Source organism: Suncus etruscus, chromosome 19, assembly GCF_024139225.1.
Source record: "Suncus etruscus isolate mSunEtr1 chromosome 19, mSunEtr1.pri.cur, whole genome shotgun sequence".
Lineage (NCBI taxonomy): Eukaryota > Metazoa > Chordata > Mammalia > Eulipotyphla > Soricidae > Suncus > Suncus etruscus.
The window spans coordinates 1,475,234-1,497,818 of NC_064866.1; the positions used below are offsets into that span (position 1 = coordinate 1,475,234).

The 22,585-nt window shown below is 44.8% G+C and overlaps 2 protein-coding genes across 2 annotated transcripts in view; one reads left to right on the plus strand and one right to left on the minus strand.

The window, feature by feature from the left end:
* Nucleotides 1–15,093, minus strand: part of POGZ (pogo transposable element derived with ZNF domain) — a 64,748-nt gene extending 49,655 nt beyond the window's left edge. Inside the window, exon 1 of the mRNA XM_049765897.1 lies at nt 14,893–15,093. The gene's annotated coding sequence lies outside the window, so the exon portion shown is untranslated. The remainder of the gene's footprint in view (nt 1–14,892) is intronic.
* A 4,753-nt stretch (nt 15,094–19,846) lies between these two features.
* Nucleotides 19,847–20,289, plus strand: LOC125997519 (60S ribosomal protein L34). Its single transcript, XM_049765959.1, has one exon. It carries the CDS (start codon nt 19,882–19,884, stop codon nt 20,233–20,235), a length of 354 nt encoding a protein of 117 aa, XP_049621916.1. The 5' UTR covers nt 19,847–19,881; the 3' UTR covers nt 20,236–20,289.
* Nucleotides 20,290–22,585: the final 2,296 nt, after the last annotated feature.

Below are 22,585 nucleotides of genomic sequence, written 5' to 3' on the forward strand. Positions count from 1 at the left end.
GAACTATTGGGCGTGACTGCTCAGTAGATTGGTTTGCTTTGGTTTTTGGGTCATTCTATCTCCGACCTCTTGGTTTTTCTCATTGCATCACTGTAAATTGCAAAGTTATTTATGATTTTCAGGTGGTATAAAAAAGTGTATAAACTTCACCGGGGTCCCCTTCCCTCCCCAGCCTGCCTCAATCAAAGGCACTTTTCTCCTCCATCACTGCTGTTCTGGTCCCTTCCCTGACCTATGATTGAGGCAGCCTCCTGTTGAAGACCAGACCAGTTCTCAGGCTATTCATGTTGACCACATTTGGGCTTGTTATTCCCCTACTATGTCTCTTTATATCCAAATTATCTTCTGCAGTACCTTGAAATCTGCAGCCAAGATGAGACTCTCACTTGCCATAATACTATAATCTCAGTACTATTACAAGTTTATACGATTTGAATCAGTCTTTAATTTGAATGAAGTGTAAATTACAACCTTTAAAAAAATTAAGCCTCTATCCCTGCAATGTGAACAAAGACTTAATTTAATATTCAGCCCTCCAGTCTTAGTTGGCTAAAGGTCCATTTCTGGGAATGTGGAGCATTACTGCTCGTTGTTCAAAGCCTTTGGTTTCTCAGGGTTCTCAAGTCAACAACAAATCAACCGTTTTCTAACACAGTGACTCCAGAGTACCACCACTGGTGGCTCACATTTGATGGCAGCTTGGCTTAATTAACACAAATTGAAGGGCTGTCCTACAATTTTGGTCTATACAATCTGACAGCACTTAGGAGAGGCCCAACACATACCCTTTCCTGATGAAAATTTAAAGTATTTAGGAAATGACCCTAGTGAGTTAACTATAAATCTACTCGTTCCCAATATTTTGTTTTAATTAGTTCTGTCTTCTCAAACCAAAACAGCAAAGGAGAGAATAGGTGAAGAAAAAAAAAAAGAAAAAGAAAAAAAAACAAACAATTTTCTTCATATCCAATAATATGCAATGTTAGCAAGAAACAATTAAAATGAAGTAAGGCTAGAGCGACAGCAAAGCAGGCAGGGTAGATGCCTTGTGGGTGGCTGACACACTTCAATCCCCAACACCACAGGAAGTAATCCCTGAGTAAGCCAGAAGTAAGCCCTACGAGGAAAGAGGCTGGGGCCAGAGGACTAGGACCTAAGGTTGGACATCTGATAGGATAGCACTTGCTTTGCATACCGCTGACCCAGGTTCAATCCCCAGCATCTCATGTGGGATTCCAGAAGGCTGAGCTAGGAGTAATCTCTGAGCACGGCCAGGTGTGGCCCCTGAACAAGAATTAAGAGCTGAGACAGATAAAGCACTGCTTCAAGAAATAAAAGGGGAAAAGGAAATGAAAACATACCCTGCTCATGAACTGGAAGGATTAACATCATTGAAATGGCAAACTCCCAAAGTACGGTAGAGATTTAATGCAATCCCTCTGAAGTACACCCATGACATTTTCCAAAGAAGTGGATCAAACACTCCTGAAATTCATTTGGAACAATAAACGCCCACAAACAGCTAAAGCAATCCTTGGGGAAAAAAATTAGATAGGAGACATCACTCTCCAGAACTTAAAATTTTACTATAAAGCAATAGTCATTAAAATAGCATGGTATAGAATTAAAGAAAAAAAAAAAAAAGAAATAAAAACTTCAAATTAATGGAATAGACTTGCGTATTTCGAGACTGGCCCACGGTACACAGCCAATTAATCTTTAATAAAGGGGCACCAAAGTGGAGTAAGAAAAGCCTCTTCAATAAGTGGTACTAGTAAAACTGGTCAACTACATGCAAAAAAAGTGAACTTACACCTCTCTTTTTTTGGGGGGAGGGAGGGTCACTCCTGGCTCTACGCTCAGAAATCGATCCTGTATATGGGATGCTGGAATTTGAACCACCATCCTTCTGCATGCAAGGCAAACGCCTTGCCTCCGTGCTATCTCTCAGCCCTACAGCTGTCCTTAACACCATGCACAAAGGTCAAATCAAAATGGATTAAAGACCTTGATACCAGACCTGAAACCATGAGGTACACAGAGGAAAACATAGGCTAAACACCCCATGACATTGAGGCTAAAGGCATCTTCAAGGAGGAAACACCACTGTCCGAGTGAAAACAGAGATAAACAAAAGGAACTACATTAAACTGAGAAGCTTCAGCACTTCATAGGAGACAGTGACTAGGATACAAAGGAGACTCACGGAAGGGGAAACTATTCACCCTATATCCCACTGACAGGGCTCTGATATATAAGGTACTGGGCAGAACTGAACAAGAAGAGAATGGCACACATCACAAAGAACAAGAACAACCAGTGATAGGTGTGGGGAGAAAGGGACTCTCATTCACGCTGGTGGAAGGGTCGTCTAGTCCAGCCTTTCTGGAAAACAATATGGAGATTCCTTTAAAAACTGGAAACTGAGGGACTGGAGTGACAGCACAGTGGTAGGGCATTCACCTTGCACACAGCCGACCCTAGATGGGTCCGGGTTCAATTCCTGGCATTCCAGAGCCCCCCAGCCTTCCAGGAGCGATTTCTGAGTGCAGAGCCAAGGGAAATGGGAGCACTACTGGGTTCGAACCAAAAACCAAAATAAACAAACAAACAAACAAACAGACCGGCCAGGTTAGCACCCTACTGCTGTCCCATCTCTCTGGACACTAAGTTTGTAGTTTTTACCTTGAGTTTGCAATCATTTGACTTAGGTTGCTATTTTTCTTGTGATGTGCATTGACCTGTTTTTCCAAGATCACTCTATTTTTACTTTTTTTGGTTTTTGTCAGTACTCAGGGGTTACTCCTGGCTCTGAGCTCAGGGGTCATTCCTGGCGGTGCTGGGGGACCATGAGGGATGCCGGGATCAGATGCAGGTTGGCTGGTTGCAAGGCAAACACCCTACCCACTGTACCATCGCTCCAGCCCCCAAACTATAATATTTTAAAACATCAGCTTTTTTTCTCAAGTATTAATGTATATAAAACTGCAAATAAAAAGATTGCCAGTTTATTCCATCTGTCAAAGTCATGCCATTCTTCTGTAAAAAGGATATCTAAAACAGGGAAAAGAGGACATCTGAAAAGATGGCAGAATTGCCTGTATCCTTATTATCACTTACAAGGAGAAAGACTCCTTGGACAGTCAGATAATACAAATAGTAAAAATTAAGGAAAGACTCAAATGGAAAGAAAATACAACTAAGAAATCATTTTCACATTTCACACACAGTCTGATCAACTGCTCGAGCATTATTTGACAAACACTAAAACAACTCAACAAAATACTGTTTTTCGGAGTTGCCATGGAGAGATGCAAAGGCCTCAAGCAAACCCTCAGCATGTGCATTGTTGAGGTCCGAAGAGCCCTGCAGTATAGTATGCCTCTCTCCTCGAAAGTGGCCCTCAACCACCAGTTCTGAAATACTTTATTTCAGAATGTGATGATTCTTTTCACTTCAGTACCTATAGTTCAGTGTGAAAAATTACCCTGTGGGACAAACTGAAACATACTCAGGCATGTGACACAGTGCCAGAGCTGAAATTGTGGCCTCGTGCTTGCAGGTCTGGGTGCCCTGCATCGACTTATCCCCCAGCCCCACTGCTGTCATCTTCTTCAGTGGAACCTAGGTGAGTTTTGAAAAAATTCTTCTGACACAGCATTTAGTAATATAGAATAAAATCCCTGTTGTCTGATAGTACTGGACATTATGGACACTTCTGTCTTGCTCAACACATAGGATCTGCCAGTTCACATTCCAGATGCTGGGGCTGTTCTGTTTTTTTATTTTTGATTAGGGCCAGTCCTAGTGGTGCTCAGGGCTTATTCCTGGCTCTTATGCTTAAGGATCTTTCATGGGGAAACTCAAAGGATCCTAACTCAGCTAAACAGATTTAACTTGGAAGTTTTGAGACAGGAAAGAGAAAGGAAGAGAAACACATTCAAGAGAGAATGTGGGCTTCTCCAGAGTGGAAAGAGAGAGAGAGAGAGAGAGAGACCCCCTTCGTGCCAGAGTCAAAGTATGAAAGTCCACAACTTGCTCAAGAGGGGAGCTATAGGTGACAAGTGCTTGGACACCATCTGCTGTAGCACCTCCGCTATCTTTATTTTACCTTGAATTTTATGCCTAGGCCATTTGATAGAAAACATCTGTATCCACAAATAACTTGTCTTGAAACCTTAAGAATAAAGAAAAGGGGCCGGGCGGTGGCGTTAGAGGTAAGGTGCCTGCCTTGCCTGTGTAGCCTAGGACGGACCACGGTTCGATCCCCCGGCGTCCCATATGGTCCCCCAAGCCAGGAGCGACTTCTGAGCGCATAGCCAGGAGTAACCCCTGAGCGTCACCGGGTGTGGCCCAAAAAACAAAAAACAAAAAACAAAAACAAAAAAAAAGAATAAAGAAAAGAGAGAAAACCTTCTGAGGTCAGAGAGTAATACAGCAGGTAGGGTGCTTGCCTTGCACATGCAGATGACCCAGGTTAGAATCCTGGCACCCCGTATAGTCCCCCAATCCCAACAGATCTAGTCAGACCCACTACCCCCAAGAACGAGCGAGCTAACGAACGAACAAATGAACACACACACAAAACCTTCAAACCCAGCAATGCTCAGGTTATACTCCTGGACCTGCACTCAGGACTTAATCCTGGCAGGGCTCAGGGATGCTGGGTGACACTCAGGGGTTATTCCAGGCTCTGTGCTCAGAAATCGCTCCTGGCTTAGGGGACCATATGGGACGCCAGGAATTGAACAAGGTCCATCCTGGATCTGCTGCGTGCAAGGCAAACGCCCTATCTCTGCACCACTGCTCCGGCCCCGTCTTCTGAAATTCTTTTTTTTTTTTTGGTTTTTTGGGCCACACCCGGCGGTGCTCAGGGGTTACTCCTGGCTGTCTGCTCAGAAATAGCTCCTGGCAGGCACGGGGGACCCTATGGGACACCGGGATTCGAACCAACCACCTTTGGTCCTGGATCGGCTGCTTGTAGGGCAAACACCTCTGTGCTATCTCTCCGGACCCCTTCTGAAATTCTTAAGCCATTTTTTAGTCTTGTAGCTTTTAGTTATAAAAATCTTATCAGTATTTCCACTCTTACCCTCCAAATCTGTGAACTTGCCTTTCTTTCCCATACCCCTTATCAAGATTCTTTGGTGAATCATTGTGAAGATTGGCATTTATTTATATACAGCTAAAATTTTTTAAATCAAGAGGCCAGAGCAAAGCACAGCAGATAGGTCGTTTGCCTTGGGCAAACCTGGGTTCAATCCCATATGGTCCCTGGAGGCCGAAAGGAGTGACTTCTGAGCTCAGGGCCAGGAAATCTGAGTACTTTTGTTTTTTGGGGGTGCATACCCAGCAGTGCTCAGGGCTCCCTCAGAGCTTGAGGTACCATATGGAATGCAGGGGACTGAACCTGGGTTGGCCATGTACATGCAAGGCTAATGCCCTACAGCTATACTATGGCTTTGGCTCCAATATTCTTTCTTGAATACTAAGGTATTCTTTGGTATTAATTAAACTTATCAATCAAAATTCTCAACTATTTGTAATAAAAATTTGACCCAGGGGCCGGAGCAATAGCACACTACTGGAAATATTTCTAACACATACACGCACTAAAAAAGAAATCCAAGGGGCCGGTGAGATATAGTGGGTTGCCTTGCACATGGCTGACCTGGATTGATCTTGGGAGTCCTATACAGGCCTCAAGCATGTCAAGAGTGACCCCTTAATCTTGAGCACCACCAGGTGTAGCCCAAAAACCAAGACAAACTTATCCAAGCACAACCAGAAACAACCTGAGCATCTCAAGCTGTGGTCTAACTGCCACACACCACAAAACACACACAAGAAAATAAAATTTAGAAAAAGAAAAAAAAAATTAACAAAATGTTGTTAATTTTGGGATGGGGGGAGAATCAGACTTGGCAGTGCTCAGGGTCTACTCCTGCTCTACACTCAGAAATCGCCCCCAGCAGGCTCGGGGGACCATATGGGATGCCGGGATTCGAACCACCAACCTTCTGCATGCAAGGCAAATGCCTTACCACTGTGCTATCTCTCCGGCCCTTGTTAATTTTTTTAAAACAAAAACGAATTTAGCTTTTCTGCCAAACAAAATGGATATAAGGGAAGAGGGAAGAAATCAAGGCAAAAAAACAAAACAAAACAAAAAAAAACCTTACATATTTGTACACTTTTTTCAAGGTACAAAAAGACCTTTACAACATGAAAGTCCTCATTTGTATATTAAATAAAATTTAATAGAGCTAAAAAAAAAAAAAACTCTATCCTATCCCATGTCCTCAAATACACCAGACGTCCAAATGTACTGAAAATTTGCATATAAAGTGGACATCTGCATGTATGCTGCTTCTATAAAGGAAAACTTAGTTTGTAAAGGACAGTTTTCACATATTCAATGAATTTTTGTTGTTTTCCAGCCACACCTGGTTGCTCAGTGGCTACTGATGAGGGCGGTACTTGGAGACTACACGGTGCCAGGGAAGTGACTCAAGCAACATAGGCCCTTTAGCTATTTCCCTAGTCCTTGCCAAAAGATGTTATCCAGCTATTAATATTAAAACAAGGTAACCTGAACCCCAAAGAATAGGAGCAAGATCCAAACTTTTCTAGTAATCCTAACAGGGATGGGAGACACTCACGTCTTCCTAGTCGGAAGTGACCAGGGGTCACTACTAAACATCCTACAGAGCAAACGAATACTCAACTGGCTCCAAATGCCAAAACTTAAAGCCCTGATCAAATGAATGAGAAAAGTTTGAAAAAATGATCCTACTTTCTAGGCATAAAGAATGACTTGGGTTTTGTTATGGGGGCTAGTGGCATACCTGCAACTGCTCAGGGTTGTCCCCAGGGCAGGGCTGTAGGGTTGCTCCAGGCGAGGCTCAGGCATCAGAGGTGGGAAGAGTAGACTCCAGACTTCCCACAGGTTAACATTTTTTTAGATTTTAACATTTATATATTTTGGTTTTTGGATCACACCTGGTGGTACTCAGTGGTTACTCCTGGCTATGTGCTCAGAAATCACTCCTGGCATGGGGCCGGAGAGATAGCATCGAAGTAGGGCATTTGCCTTGCCTTGCATGCAGAGGGACAGTGGTTCGAATCCTGGCATCCCATATGGTCCTCCGAGCCTGCCAGGAGTGATTTCTGAGCAGAGCCAGGAGTAATCTCCGAGGACTGCCGGGTGTGGCTCAAAAACAATAATAATATGTTAACTTAAGGTTGGAGCAGTATAGAGCGTGTAGGGCGCTTAACTTGCAAATGGCTGACCCATGTCAATTCTAGCATCATATATGGTCCCCAAACCTATCAGTAGTGATTCTTGATTGCAAAGCCAGGAAAACCCCCTAAGCACTGCCAGGTAAGGTCCAAAAACCAAACAAATGAAAAAAGGCCAGAAAAGTTACCGACATTAATGTAAAACCTTCTCAAGGGGGCCCGGAGAGATAGCACAGCGGTGTTTGCCTTGCATGTGATCAATCAGGGGCAGACCTGGGTTCAATTCCCAGCATTCTATATGGTCCCCCCAAGCCTGCCAGAAGCAATTAATTTCTGAGCGCAGAGCCAGGAGTAACCCGTGCCTGAGTGCCGCTGGATGTGGCCCAAACCCCCCCCCCAAAAAAAAGAGAGAAAAAATGAATTCTGGTTCATAACAAGTTGATATTTGTGGGACTACATTAGAATATAGACTAGATATTAAGTATTAGGGGATTGTTTTCAGTTTTCTCAAAAGGAAAAATGCAGGAACAGTGTGAAAAAAATAGCACATATGGCCCTTGCCTCACACAAGGCTAATTCAAATTTGATCCCTAGCTTCCCAGATGGCCCCTGGACACTGCCAGGATGGATTCCAGGGTATAGAGCCAACTAGGAGTAACTCCAGAGCACTGTCAGCTGTGAACCAAACCCAAAAAATAGAAGGAAAAGAAAGAAAAAGGGATAAATGTGTAACAACACCCAGGAGAATCTATTCATAACAGATAGGAATGGGACTTAGATGTGTAGCACAACTCCCATGTGGGAGACACGGTTTTTTCCCTCAGAAAACAAATGAACAAAAAATAAAAAATTTTAAACAAAGAAATGTTTCCAAAGAAAAAAGATTTAACAATACCATGCTCTCTTGTTCCAGGTGAGAAAACAAAGTATCCTGATCATCAAAATATACATTTATGGACTGGAACAGTAGCACAGAGGACAGGGCATTTGCCTTGCCGGGGGCCCATCCGAATTCAATCCCCAACTTCTCATCGAATTCAATCCCCAACTTCTCATCCGGCCCCTGGGAGCTTGCCAGGAGTAACCCGAGTACCGGCAGCTGTGACCCCAAAACTAAACAAAACAAAAACAAACAAAATATACATTTTTTTAAGTTATTTTTGGCTGCAAAATGAATTTAATTCCGGAAAACTTAGAGGCTTATATTTTACTATGGTTAAAGAATAAATTCTTGTTAAACCTACCCAGTCTTTTGGATAGTCCCCCTTTTGTCACAGAATCTATTGTAGAAACTCCTATAGTAGTCACAATGCTGTTGCTGTTGTGTTCCATTGCCGCACAAACGAGGTGTTTTACCATTTATTTTTTAAATGTATATATCTTAACCTATTATCCTGTAAAACAAACTATCAAGAAGTATTCAAATATTAGTTATGTGCTACTTACTTAAAAATATAAAGCAATAAATTAAATTCTGGTTTTAAAAAGTTTCTAAAAAGTGATTCGAATGGGGGGGGGTTGGAGCGGTGGCGCCAACAGTAAGGCATCTGCCTTGCAAGTGCTAACCTAGGACAGACCGAGGTTTGATTCCTTGGCGTCCCATATGGTCCCCCAAGCCAGGAGTGATTTCTGAGCACATAGCCAGGAGTAACCCCTGATCATCACCAGGTGTGACCCAAAAACCAAAAAATAGTGACTCGAATCATCAAAGAAAAGCTTTTTTACTGACAAAAGTATATTGTCTGAATTCCATTCCTACTTTTTTGTCTCATTTAACTGCCAAATATTACTCTACATACAGTGGTCCTCAAACTATGGCCCATGGGCCACATATTGTATTTGTATCTGTTTTGTTTCTTCATTGCAAAATAAGATATATGCAGTGTGCATAAGAATTCGTTCCTAAGTTTTGTTTTTATTATAGTCAGACCCTCCAATGGTCTGAGGGACAGTGAACTGGCCCACTGTTTAAAAAGTTTGAGGACCCCTGACACACAACATCAATATTTAGTCTATTCGCCTTCTTTATCAATTACCCTTCCACGTGAAAGTAAGTTTTTGTGGCTATGCTTATATATCACAAAGACTACCAGAGGGTTCAAAACCGGTATTATGAAGAAGACCTTGGCCGGTACTTTTGTTTGCCCACCCATTGGTACTTGGGGGTGATACTCTCAGCTTGGTGCTGAGGAAGACCACATGATGCCAGTACTCAAACTGGGGTCCCCTGTGCTTTGGCTTGTGATTTAAGTTGGAAAGTTCCACAGTTAATAAAAAGAACATATATATAGAAACAAGTACGGGCCCGGAGAGATAGCACGGCGGTGTTTGCCTTGCAAGCAGCCAATCCAGGACCAAAGGTGGTTGGTTCGAATCCCGGTGTCCCATAGGGTCCCCCGTGCCTGCCAGGAGCTATTTCTGAGCAGACAGCCAGGAGTAACCCCTGAGCACCGCTGGGTGTGGCCCAAAAACCAAAAAAAAAAAAAAAAAAAAGAAACAAGTACCATATTTTCCGGCATATAAGATAACTGGGCGTATAAGACGACCCCCTAATTTTGCAATTAAAACATAGGTTTAGGCCTTATCAGACAGAACGTTCCTGTGCTGCAGCTGTACGTACCACAGTGAACCAATCACAACAAGCAAAGGTGCCAAGGTTGTACTGCAATAGACTTCCTCTCTGACTCTGGCCCATCTGAGCAGGCTTTGAACAGTGTAGATTCGGGTCCAGAACATTGTCTCATTTGCATGCATCAAAAGCCTGCTTGGATTGGCTGAGTCAGAGAGGCGGTCCGAGCAGCCTTGCAGTGATTGGTGCAGGATCGAGTTGGAAAATTCATTTTGTGGCAATATTCAGACAATGTTCGTTTAGCGGCATAGTGAAACATTTTTCGGGATATACTCGGCGTATAAGACGACCCCCGATTTTCGGTTGACTTTTTTTTTTTGTTTCAAAAGTCGTCTTATGGGGCCGGGCGGTGGCGCTAAAGGTAAGGTGCCTGCCTTGCCTGCGCTAGCCTTGGATGGACCGCGGTTCGATCCCCCGGTGTCCCATATGGTCCCCCAAGCCAGGAGCAACTTCTGAGCGCATAGCCAGGAATAACCCCTGAGCATTACCGGTGTGGCCCAAAAACCAAAAAAAAAAAAAAAAAAAAAAAAAAAAAAGTCGTCTTATACGCCGGAAAATACAGTAAGATATTTCCTAATAAAGTTTATTTTGTCTTACTGTTATATGGCCAACCACTATTATGTGCTATATCCTTATCTCAATAAATTCTAGATTATAGCTTCTAAACACATTTTACGTGAGATCAAACTGTTAGTTGAACCCAGTGCTACATTTCCCTGCATAACGGGCAGATCTTATGCCAAACATTTTGCAAAAACCAGGGATGTGACCACAATGTAAAGCGGAATGATCTTTGTTTGGGGGCTATATTCAGGGATGCTCAGGGATTACTCCTGGCTCTGCACTCAGGAACTACTCCTTCAGTGCCAGGGTGATAGTAAAGCAATTAGGGCATTTGCCTTGCACGCAGTCAACCTGGATGTGATCCCTGGCATCCCATATGGTCCCCTGAGCCCTGAAAATTGCTGAGTGTGTCCCAAAAGTCAAAAGCAAAACTAAATGGAATTACTTCTGGAGGATCATATGGAACGATGAGGATCTACTCTGGGTTGGCAGTGTGCTAGGCGAGCACCCTCTCCTCCATTGCGCGATGGCCCCCTAAAGCCTTCCGTGTGCAGGAGTTCCTTAGAAACAAGGGACTGTAACAGGTCGTAAAATAAGGGAACAAGCCTGAGGTCAGTTAGTAAATACCCAGACAGAAATTCAAAGCAGCTTTTCTGCTAAGGAACTCTTCCTCGAATCCACTGCAGTTTCCATTAACTTCAACTAATAAATCTGAATCTCTAAAGACAACTGGAGATTCTAAAGTGGACTTGACTACGGAGTTTCTCCATAGCTATCAGCTGAAACTTTTGGTCTCAGGCCCCCTTCCTAGTAAAACTCCAGAAATGACTGAGGATCACGGGCTACATTTTTACCGTACAATATAAAAACAAATAGAACATATGAAACTGGGAAGCTATCAAGCTTAAAAACAAATTTCCCTGGCCAGAGAAACAATACAGCAATAATACAATTTGCATTGCAGCAGCTGACCTAGTTCAAGCCCTAGTATCCCATAAGGTCCCAGGCACCACCAGGAGTAAGCCCTAAACATTGGCAGGTGTCGCCGAAAGCAAACTTATTTCCCTCAAATTTTTACTACTGGTAATGGTTTTTTTAAAGTGATAAGCTAACATACAAGTGTGAAAAAGTATAGGCTTTTGCTAGTTCACGTATGAATGCTGTCCTGGGAAAACAAGCAGCTCAGACAATTTCGCCGCACTTTTCTTGACATGGGTAAGTAAATACCTTAATAGACAGGTAAGAACTTAATGGTTAGTTCCAGGTGGCCACAAGTTCTTTAGACTACAATGGAATGTTTTCAAAGAGCTGAAGTTTTGGTTTGGTTTGGATTTCAGTCACACCTAGCGATGCTCAGGGATCTCTCCTGGCAGGGAGTGGGGGGCCATATGGAGTGCCCGACAGAACTAAGGTTAACCACAGAAGGCATGCTCTTTACCAGATCAGGCCCCAGCTGAGAACTTCCTTTTTCTTTTTGGTTTCTGGGCCACACCTGGCAGTGGTCAGGGATTACTATGGGCTCTAACACTCAGAAATCACTTAGAGAGGCCAGAGCGATAGCACAGTGGTGGGCATTTGCCTTGCACGTGGCCAACCCTGGGCCCAAGACGGTTTGATTCCGGGCAATAGGTCCCCGAGCCTGCCAGGTGCGACTTCTGATTATAGAGCCAGATGTGGCCCAAAAACCAGAAAAAAGGAAAAAAATCACTCAGAAATCATTCCGGGCAAACTTGGGATATCTTGGGATGCTGGGGACAGAACCTGGGTCAGCCATGTGCAAGGCAAACACCCTACCTACCATGCTATTGCTCACCTCCCAGAGATTTTTGTGTGTGTGTGTGTGTGTGTGGTTTTTGGGTCACACCCAGCAGTGCTCAGGGGTTATTCCTGGCTCCAGGCTCAGAAATTGCTCCTGGCAGGCATGGGGGACCATATGGGATGCTGGGATTCAAACCACAGTCCTTCTGCATGCAAGGCAAACACCTTACCTCCATGCTATCTTTCCGGCCCCAGAGATTTCTTTTTTGTTCTTAGCTAATTTTATTGCTTCATCAAGTACTTTTAAAAAATGGGGGTGGAATGGAGACTGCTTGAGAAGCTCCATGCGAAACTGAGGGCTCTGGACCCAAGGGGATCAGCACTCTGAGTCTTTCAATCAGTGGTCAGGGACCGAACTCAGGACCTGTACTAAGACCACACGCTCAATCACTTGTGCCAGCTGCACAAGTGTGTCCTGCAAGTAGTCTTAACTGCATTCATTTGTGCAACTGCCTCGCTCAGCATTAGGACGCACAGATTTTTGTTCTTCGGTTTTTGGCCCATACCCAGCGGTGCTCAGGGGTCATTCCTGGCGGTGTCTGGGGGACCTACATGGGATGCTGGGATCAAATCCTAGTGGGCCACGTGCAACGCAAAAGCCCTGCCTCACGCGCCATCATTCAGGCTCCAGCCAAAGCATCTTTATCCAGCATAGCTCTTGGACTCAGAGGAAACCTCAGTGAAAAGGAATCAGTACCTTGGGATGACTGGAGAAGCCGATCTCCCAGCTTCCCAGGAGGGACCCGAAGGGACGGATTCGAGTGGTCAGTACACAGCCTGAAAACTCCTTTCCTCAATGATCTGGTTCAAGGTGAGGATGGAAATCACCAACAAAACCTTGAACATCCCCAAAGTCTTAAATCTTTCAATTCCCATAGTTTGCAACATACCACCAACACAGGTCAAGAGCAAATAATCAAATCACAGCCTGCCCTTATTTTTGCTTGCTTGTTTTGTTTTTTTGACCACACCTGGCAACAGGGTGCTGGGCCTCAAACAAGGGTCATCGGCGTGCAAGGCCAGTGCCCTCCCCGCTGTACTATGTCGCTTGGCTTTCATTCTTTTTAAAACTGGAAACACACTGGTGCTGGGGGGCGGTGGGCACTCCCAGAGCCGGCCAAGCGGCCTGGTGGTGGAGCTGAGGGGGTGTTGCCCAGGGGAGCCACATACATTCCCAGCCCTCGATTCCTTAAGTCAGGGATTCCTCGAGATGGGTCATCTTACTGGATTTCGGAAAGGGGACTGGCTCAAGGATGACGGCAAGAGGGCATTCCCTGCGTGCGCCCCAGAGAAAACACTGAAGACGAGCCCCCACAAACAACACTTAACAGCAACCTCCAAAATGCTTTTCTTGCCTTGCCATGGGAGCCACACCCAGACGTGCAAAAGCTTTTTGCCTGACTCTACGACGTTCAGCAACTACTCGGGCCAGGCTCGCGGGGAGGGACCCCCGTATGGGATGCCAGAGTTGGAACCCGGGGTCTGCAGCTTGCAAGGAAAGCGCCCGGGGCTACCCGGGGCCCTCGGAGGTGCCAATTTTCATGGACGCCAATGCAAGTTTTACTGAAGGCCAGTTCCAGAAGCATCTGTTCTCGGTTTGGGGGGCTGTGTCTTGTGTCCCAAACGTCTCTCCCGAGAATGGGAACCAACTCCTAGAAAGGAGAGAAGAACAGAACCACCCACGGATGGGGTGGGTCGATTCTGAGGTGCCAAGAGTGGAGAAAAACAGAACCCCAAACCCCGCCAAGGGTCAAAAGCAGGCGATGAGGAGGAGTGGAGGGAACTGAGTGGCCCAGGCGACCAACAGTTCTTTCCAAGCTTGGAAGTCAAAGTCAGTGAGGGTGAAGCAAGGGGGTCCAAGATGACTTCTCCTGCTGGGTGGCACAATGGGTGATGTGAGAGGAGCCCCTCAGCCTGAGGTGGGCATGGTGGAGTGAGAGACGAGAGAGAGAGATGGAGAAACCCGGGTGGGCTCTCCCCTCAGCAGCTTCTCTCCTTCCTTCCTTGCCCTCTGGGGGGCGAACAATCTAAGACCACACAAAGTAGTCCTGAGAGGAACATGGCGCCCAGCTAGAGGCTGGGAGGTGGAGGAGTCCTGAGGTGGGCGGGGAGAGCCTGAAGCAACGTCGTCTGCATCTTGCTTTTCGTCTTGGGGTTCGCCTTCATGCTCCTCTTCAGCCTTCTTGCTTCTCTTCCTCTTCCTCTGGCTCCTCACAGCCGCCCTGGCGCGCCCAGCCTCTCCTCAGAGAAACGCCTCACTGCGCGTGCGCGCTCTGCGCGCGAGAACGTCGAAGGCGCGAGGCCGCGCCTGCGCCTGCGCAGTAGCGCCAGACGCCGGCGAGAAGTCCTAGCGGGCTCGCGCCGACGCCGGCGCGCATGCGCGTCCGCGTTCTTGAGCCATCCGCGCTTGCGCGCTGCGGCTCCCGCGCGCGCCCGGCTCCCGCCCCCCACTCCCACCCATCCGCCCCCGCGCGCGCGCGCGAGCGAGCGAACGCGCATGCGCGCTGCCGCCACGCCGCCCGGCGGAACCCCATCCCCCTCCATCCCCCTCCATCCTCCTCCATCCTCTCCGCTCGCTCATTGTTTGCGCCCCGCGAGGCGCTCGGGGAGCGAGCGGCGCTCCGAGGAACGCAGCTCACCTGTTATGGTCGTCGCCGTCGCCGCCGCCGCCGCCTCGTCTCGTCTCGTCGGACCCGCGCGGAAGGAGACGTCGCCTTAAAGGGACCTTGCACCGAGGCTCCGAGGGGGAGAGCGGGAGAGAGCGCCGCTTCCCCTCAGGGCGACCGGAAGTGCCCTCCCTCCGCTTCCGGGTGCGTCTTTTTTTCGCTCTTCCCCGAGACGCCGACCGGCTCCCCCCCACCACCCACCCACCCGCCGACCCACTCGCCCCGGCGCGCGCACGCGCGCTCGGTCCGCGCGGAGGGATACGACGCCACGGCGCACAGCGCGGAGCGCGACGTCGCTTCCGGTCCCACCCTCCCCGCCGCCTCCTGGGCTTCCCATTGGCTGAGGCGCTCGCGACGTCACGCGCCGCCGCCGGGCCACGCCCCCTTTGTCTTTTTTTATTATTATTATTTCCCGCCTCCTCCTCGTCCTCCTCCCCCCCACCTTCTTGGCCGGCCTTCTTTTTTACAGTCAAGTTTGTGAGGGGCTGGCCAAGGAAGGAGGGAAGGGAGGAAGACATGAATAAATAATAAATAAATAAATAAATAGCAAAGAATATGTAAATTAATTAATTTGCAAAGGAAGAAAGATGTAAATAAATTAAATTTGCAAAGGAAGATGCAAATAAATAAATAAATAAACAAACACATGAATAAATTTGCAAAGGAAGGAAGATATAAATTTACAAAAGAAGGAAGATATAAGTAAATAAAATAAATAAATTTCCAAAAGAAGGAAGAGGTAAATCAATAAACAAATTTGCAAAGGAAGGAATGAAAATGTAAATAAATAAGTAAATTTGCAAAGGAAGGAAGGAAGATGTAAATAAATAAATTTGCAAAGGAAGAAAGATGTAAATAAATCTGGAAGGATGGAAGATGTAAATAAATAAATTTGCAAAGGAATAAAGATGTAAATAAATAAATTTGCAAAGGAGGGAAGGAAGATGTAAATAAATTTGCAAAGGAAGGAAGGAATGAAGATATAAATAAATTTGCAAAGGAAGGAAGATATAAATAAGACTTAATAAAAATGATCAGACTTAAACATCTAACCCAAAGCCAATGACAACAGAATCGATACCCAATCTACAACAAGCTGGACACAGAGGGGACTCCCCACTTATACTAGCAGCCTGGGGGGTAAGGGAGGGGGATATGGGATGCATACTGGGAATGGGGGTGGTGGGAGGACAACTCTGGTGGTCGGAATTCCCCTGATTCAATATCAATATGTACCTAAAATATTACTGTGAAAGATATGTAATCCACTTTGGTCAAAATAAAAATTATTATTATAAAATATAAAAAAGACTTTTTAATGAAAATTATGAGCTTTTTTTTTTAAACTCCCTCTCTAGGTTTTTTAGTGAGGAGAATGGGGTTTCCAAAGTTCACTTGCCTGGACTTTTCTCTATTTAAGGGGAATTTGGGGGGATTTGTCCATTTTCCATTTCAAGGTTGTTGGGTTTTATTTTCCTTTGGTACCTTCTGAGGGGACCTCATCCACAGGCCAACAACTGGCTTTGGATCCTCCATGTTCACTTGCCTGAACTTTTCTCTAAGGGAAATTTTTGGGGATTTGGCTACTTTCCATTTCAAGGTTTTTTGATACCTTCAGAGGGGACCTCATACACAAGCCAGATGGTGAGACCCAGTGGCATCAACAAGTCATTGGAGCCTGCATTTGCACTTGCCTGGACTTTTTTCTAAGGGAAATTTGGGGATTTGGCCGCTTTCCAATAAAGGTTTGTTTTGTACCTTCAGAGGGAAACTCATCCACAGGCCAGATGGTGAGGCACAGTGGCACCAACAAAGACAAGCAAGATGGCACTCAGTTTTCCCTCAAGAAGCATTCAACCTTCTAGCTAATGACAGTACTCTTAAGTGCAGAACTTTAAGAAGCCTTTTTTTTTTTTTCCTTTGACCCTGAATTCCCCTGGATTCTGGAAAGGAGCCACACATAATTGCTTATCAAGTTACTTTCACTGCATGGATTGTTCAATTCTAAGAAACCATAGCTCCACAACCATCCATTGGGCTCCAAGGTTGAGATGGATTGACCCAAAGAAATTGATTAAGCTTCTCAAGCTGTTATTTTTGTTTGTTCGTTTTTTGGTTTTGTTTTGTTTTTTTTTCCCACCCCTGTTTTTGTTTCTTTTTAATTTTTAACTGAAACCCAACTACAAACATTCTTATAATCAATGTTTAAACAAAGACACTTATAAGAAAAGAAATTAAAAATAAATCTTCAGTCCCCTTTTTCTTTTTCTTCTTCCTTTTTTCCTCTTCTTTCTCTTATTCTTCCTTTTCTTCCTCTTCTACTTCCTCTTTCTTCCTCCTCTCTTCATTTTATTCTTCCTCCTTCTTCCCCTTCTTCCTCTTTTCTTGTCTTCTTTTTCTTCTTCCTCTTTTTCTTCCTCCTTTTCTTCCTCTTTTTTGTCCTCTACTTTCTTTTTTCTTCCCTTCTTTCTCTTCTTCCTCTTCCTCTTTTTTGTCCTCTACTTCCTTTTTTCTTCCCCTTCTTCCTCTTCTTCTTACTCCTCTTTCTCTTCTCATATTTTCTCCAACTCTTCTTAATATTCATCCTGAGTCTCTGGGACTCTGTGGTTTCTGTTGAGTTTATCAAAGACTTCTATTTTCTTTTCTTTTTCTTTTTTTTTTCGTTTTTGGGCCACACCCTGTGACGCTCAGGGGTTACTCCTGGCTATGCGCTCAGAAGTTGCTCCTGGCTTCTTGGGGGACCATATGGGACGCCGGGGGATCGAACCGCGGTCCGTCCAAGGCTAGCGCAGGCAAGCAGGCACCTTACCTCCAGCGCCACCGCCCGGCCCCAAAGACTTCTATTTTCATCTGTTCACATTTTTTGAGTAATTTATTCATTGTATGATCATTTGCTTTAATGTTCTTTTCCAATCTCTTCTGCTGTATGGAGTTGTTCTGCATCTCATCCTCTGGCTCACTGACCCCGCCTTCAGCTGCTGTTACTCCCTTGGAAAGGCTTTCCATTGAGGTTTTTCATTTCATCTACTGAGTTTTTCAGATCTGTTGGTTCAGTTTGGAGTTTTCTGAGTTCTATCATTGTGGTCTGTTCAGCTCTATCTATACTTGCTTTGAGTTCTTTGAGCATCCTCCATATTAATACCCTAAACTCCTTATCTGAGAGGCTTATCGGTCATCTTCATTATCTATGCGTGATATTGTCCTGCATTGTTTCCCCAGTGCAACACTTGTATAGTGGTTTTTACTATGTGCTGTGCTGGAGTTCATGGGTTAGAAGATGTGCACAGCCTGCAGAGTGAAGTGCCCCTCTGGCTCCACCTTATTGGGTGGGGGGCCCTTACTGGGTTTGGGCCCTGGAGATTGTTCAATGGCATCTTCTTGGCTGTCTTGTGCTGAAAAGCCTACCTGTTATTTTTTAATCCAACAAAAAATAGTATCTTTTCCAGGTAACTAAGAGATATTGTCCTTGATGATCTAGTAAGATGACATTTTCCTGTCTTATATAGTGAAGGTATTTTTGCTCTTTAGCAATACACAAATATTTGCTCCAGATCAAAGACTGAATCAAAATAAGATTTCAAGATGGGGGAAATGTGGGCCTTATTTATTCCTTCCCTTTACACCTATTCCGTGCAAACTACAGACTCTGAAAATAACCCACGGAAGACAGCGTTTCAAATTGTGTATCATGCAGATGGACATGTGTGCTAGGCAACACACACATAGCACATACGTACACACACACACACACACACACACACACACACACACACACACACACACCTTGTTCCACTGTTCCAAAAACTGGAGAATTGTGTCAATTGGTCTTTCTTAGGAGAACTACAGTATTTGAAGTGAAACAATCACTAATGCTTCAGAAAATATTTCTGAAGCCTTTCCAGGCCAATCTGTAAACGTTTTTGGTGTGATTATGCAATTTATCACCAAGAGACAAATTCTACAAGAAGTTTTAATCTTATTTTATACTTTCTTCTAGCTATTATTCTAACTCATCATGTTATTTACCTCTGAAATACATTTGTTGAAACAAAGTCTTCCATGAGCCAAGTGCCAGCTTCAGCTCTCCGCCAATGAAGGCTAATCCAGCAAACTTCATGCACTTTTGGCCAATAACAAAGCATATTAAAAATGCATGGGGTTTGTATACATCCAATCTATTTATTGTTTCATTTAGGCCAGGAATTGTTCTTCATGTTGGAAGTACATGTTTCTCATGAAGCTGGAAGGTAGCAAGATTAAATAAGCAAGGTAGCTCTCTCAGAATCTCCTATGTGATCACTGGCACTAAAATAATCTCAAGAGCTCCCTCCAGATTTGGGAGCAGTTGATGTCTCTTGATTTCGATTGCAGCTGATACTGACTCTCAGCCTCTCCCATGTGAGGAAGCCGAGGATTCCTCAGAGCACAGTGGCTGAGTTCCAGAAGAAATGCTTCTGTCAGACTTTAATGACCTAGCTTCTACAGTCCCATCATATTCCCATTACAGTTCCACCATCTTGATTCAGGAGGGTGGAGACCATCTCCCAAGTACAGCAGCACAAATATCACAATAATCAAGTCAATCACAAACATCACAATCAATCAAGGTGCTAAAAACTGTGGTATTCTCGGAATGGGGTTTGAACAAGTCCTCATTGCGCACACACATGACCGTCACCAGAAAACTCAATAGTCCCCATCCGCACCTGCCATCTTTCTGGCAGAAAAACAGCCTAGCTCTACAACCCATTTCCTTCTCTGAAAATACTATCTACCACATCTACCACACATTATACATATAAATATATAACATATGATCTGGTACATTCCAGCTAGGAGACATTGAGAATATAAACCAGGAGTGGAGTGGGGAAATTATTTTATGTAGGATGATTAGATAAGCTTTTCTATTAAGGTGACAAAATACTGCTCTTCCGGGACGGTGTCTTAGAGGCCTTCAGAATGGTCCAGCGTTTGACATACCGTCGTAGGCTCTCCTACAATACAGCCTCCAACAAAACTAGGCTGTCCCGAACCCCGGGGAATAGGATTGTTTACCTTTATACCAAAAAGGTTGGGAAGGCGCCCAAGTCCGCATGTGGTGTGTGCCCTGGCCGACTTCGAGGAGTTCGCGCTGTGAGACCTAAAGTTCTGAAAAGACTATCGAAAACAAAGAAACATGTCAGCCGGGCCTATGGTGGCTCCATGTGCGCTAAGTGCGTCCGAGACAGGATTAAGCGTGCTTTCCTTATTGAGGAACAGAAAATCGTTGTGAAAGTGTTGAAGGCACAAGCACAGAGTCAGAAAGCAAAATAAAAAAATGGACCATTTTTGAAGAATAAAATTAAAGGCTTTAAAAAAAAAAAAAAAGGTGACAAAATACTAAGAAAGAGAAGCTAAATTAAAGTTTTATTTGTTTAGGGGCCAGAGAGATGCACAGTGGTAGGGCCTTTGCCTTGCATGCAGAAGGACAGTGGTTCAAATCCCGGCATCCCATATGGTTCACTGAGCCTGCTGGAGGCATTTTCTGAGCATAGAGCCCCTGAGTGCTGCCGGGTATGAACCAAAAATCAAAAATAAATAAATAAATAAATAAATAAAGTTTCCAGCTATAAAGTTTTATTTGTTTGGGGCCCACATCTGGTTGGCAGTGCATGTGATTCCAGGGATAGAACTTGGGTCAGCTGCATGCAAGGCAAAAACCTTACTGCTGTACTATCACTCCAGCCCCAGGATTTACTTTTGGAGAGTAAAGATATTGAAAGATTTTCAGGTAAGGAATGGCATGATATAATGTCTTTCAGCATTTCTTTTTGTTCATTTTGAGTCCGGCATTGCTCAGGGCTTACTCCTGGCTCTGTGTTCAGGAATCACCTCTTGCAGACTTGGGGTATCATATGAATTGCCATAGATTGAACCCTGGTCAGCTCTGTGCAAGGCAGTATCTCTCTGGTCCCTTGACTAATGTTTTTAAAAGATCACTCTAGAGGCTGGAGAGAGAGCACAGCAGTACAGCATTTGCCTTGCACGCAGAGATCCAGGATGGATGGTGGTTCGAATTCAGCATCCCACATGGTCCCCCCAGCCTGCCAGGAGCAATTTCTGAGCGCAGAGCCAGGAGTAGCCCTGAGTGCTGCCAGGTGTGACCCTCCCCCCCCCAAAAAAAAAAGATCCCTCTAAATGCTCATGGAGAATAACTGGAGAGCAAAGGCAGAGGCAGAGTAGGGAGTCAGGAAGCTGTTGCAATAATTCTAGATATAGATGCTGGTGGACCAGGCCAGGGTGGGTGTTATGAAGTTGGTACTTCCCCTAAGTGAGTTCTACTGGGTGTTGTTTTCTTCTTTGTGACCTATTTTTCTGTCATTTAATTCATTCCTTATGAGATTGACTTGGCCCATAATGGCTAACAATGTATGTGAGCATACCCCCAAAATATAAAGACTACCAGGATGACTTAAATGGGAGTTGTTCAGGGGCAGGAGACACCTTTGAGGAAAGAATTCAGGAAACAAGAATAAAGACCAACAGGCAAGCCATGAATGGAGTAAGCTCTTTGATATTATAAAGATGACCTATTCATGCTTCGGTGGGAGGACCAGTTAACAGCTGAATGACAGTAGATGGAAGAAGTTAATATAAGACCTGTAACTTTGTAACTTTGGTGAATTTGAAGAAATAAGGTACACCTTTTGACACTGGAGCAGCATCTCCTTTTCTGAGGTGGGAATGTCTTAGTGATAGAGACCTCACATGCATGAATTGTACATGATCCCAGGTACTAAATGGTACCAGAATGGTCTTCCACTCTTCCTGAACACACATTCATTTGACCAGTGTTGACACATTTCGTTGTCATCAGTTAGCACACCAATTTATAAAGTGAGGCATTAGAACTGTTAGCCTTGGGCCCGGAGAGATAGCACAACGGCGTTTGCCTTGCAAGCAGCCGATCCAGGACCAAAGGTTGTTGGTTCGAATCCCGGTGTCCCATAGGGTCCCCCGTGCCTGCCAGGAGCTATTTCTGAGCAGACAGCCAGGAGTAATCCCTGAGCACCGCCGGGTGTGGCTCAAAAACCAAAAAAAAAAAAAAAAAAGAACTGTTAGCCTTGGGTTCGCTCATATTTGAATCATCTTAAAAGCAATGGAAAACCAAAGCGGCAGAATTAATAACCTGGATTGAGTCTTTAAAGGTTATTTTAAGTGCACCTGTCTATGGAACAGTAGAAGCATGTACCACTTTCCTTCTACCTCTGTGATGACACTGAAAGGCCATCGGGTTTGTTATAGTGAAGAAACTGGATCCTAAGAGTGTTGCTAAAGAGTAGTCTTCAGTAGCTAAAGATGGAAAGGAAGGAAAGGGGAGGGGAGGAAGAAAGAGGGAACAGAAGGGAAGAAATGAAAGAGAAAAGGAAGGAAGGGAAAGAAAAGGAAAGAGGAAATTAAAGGAAATAAGAAAAGGAAAGGGGAAAGGAAAGCGGAAGGGAAGGGAAAGGAAAGAGAAAAGGAAGGGGAGGGAAAGAAAAGGAAAAGAGGAAAAGAAAGGGAAAAAGAGGAAAAGGGAAATTCAAGGAAATAAGGACAGGAAAGAGGAAGGGAAGTGGAAGGAAAGAAAAAAGGAAAGGGGAAAAGAAAGAAAAGGGAAGGAAAGAAAAAAGAAAAGGGGGGG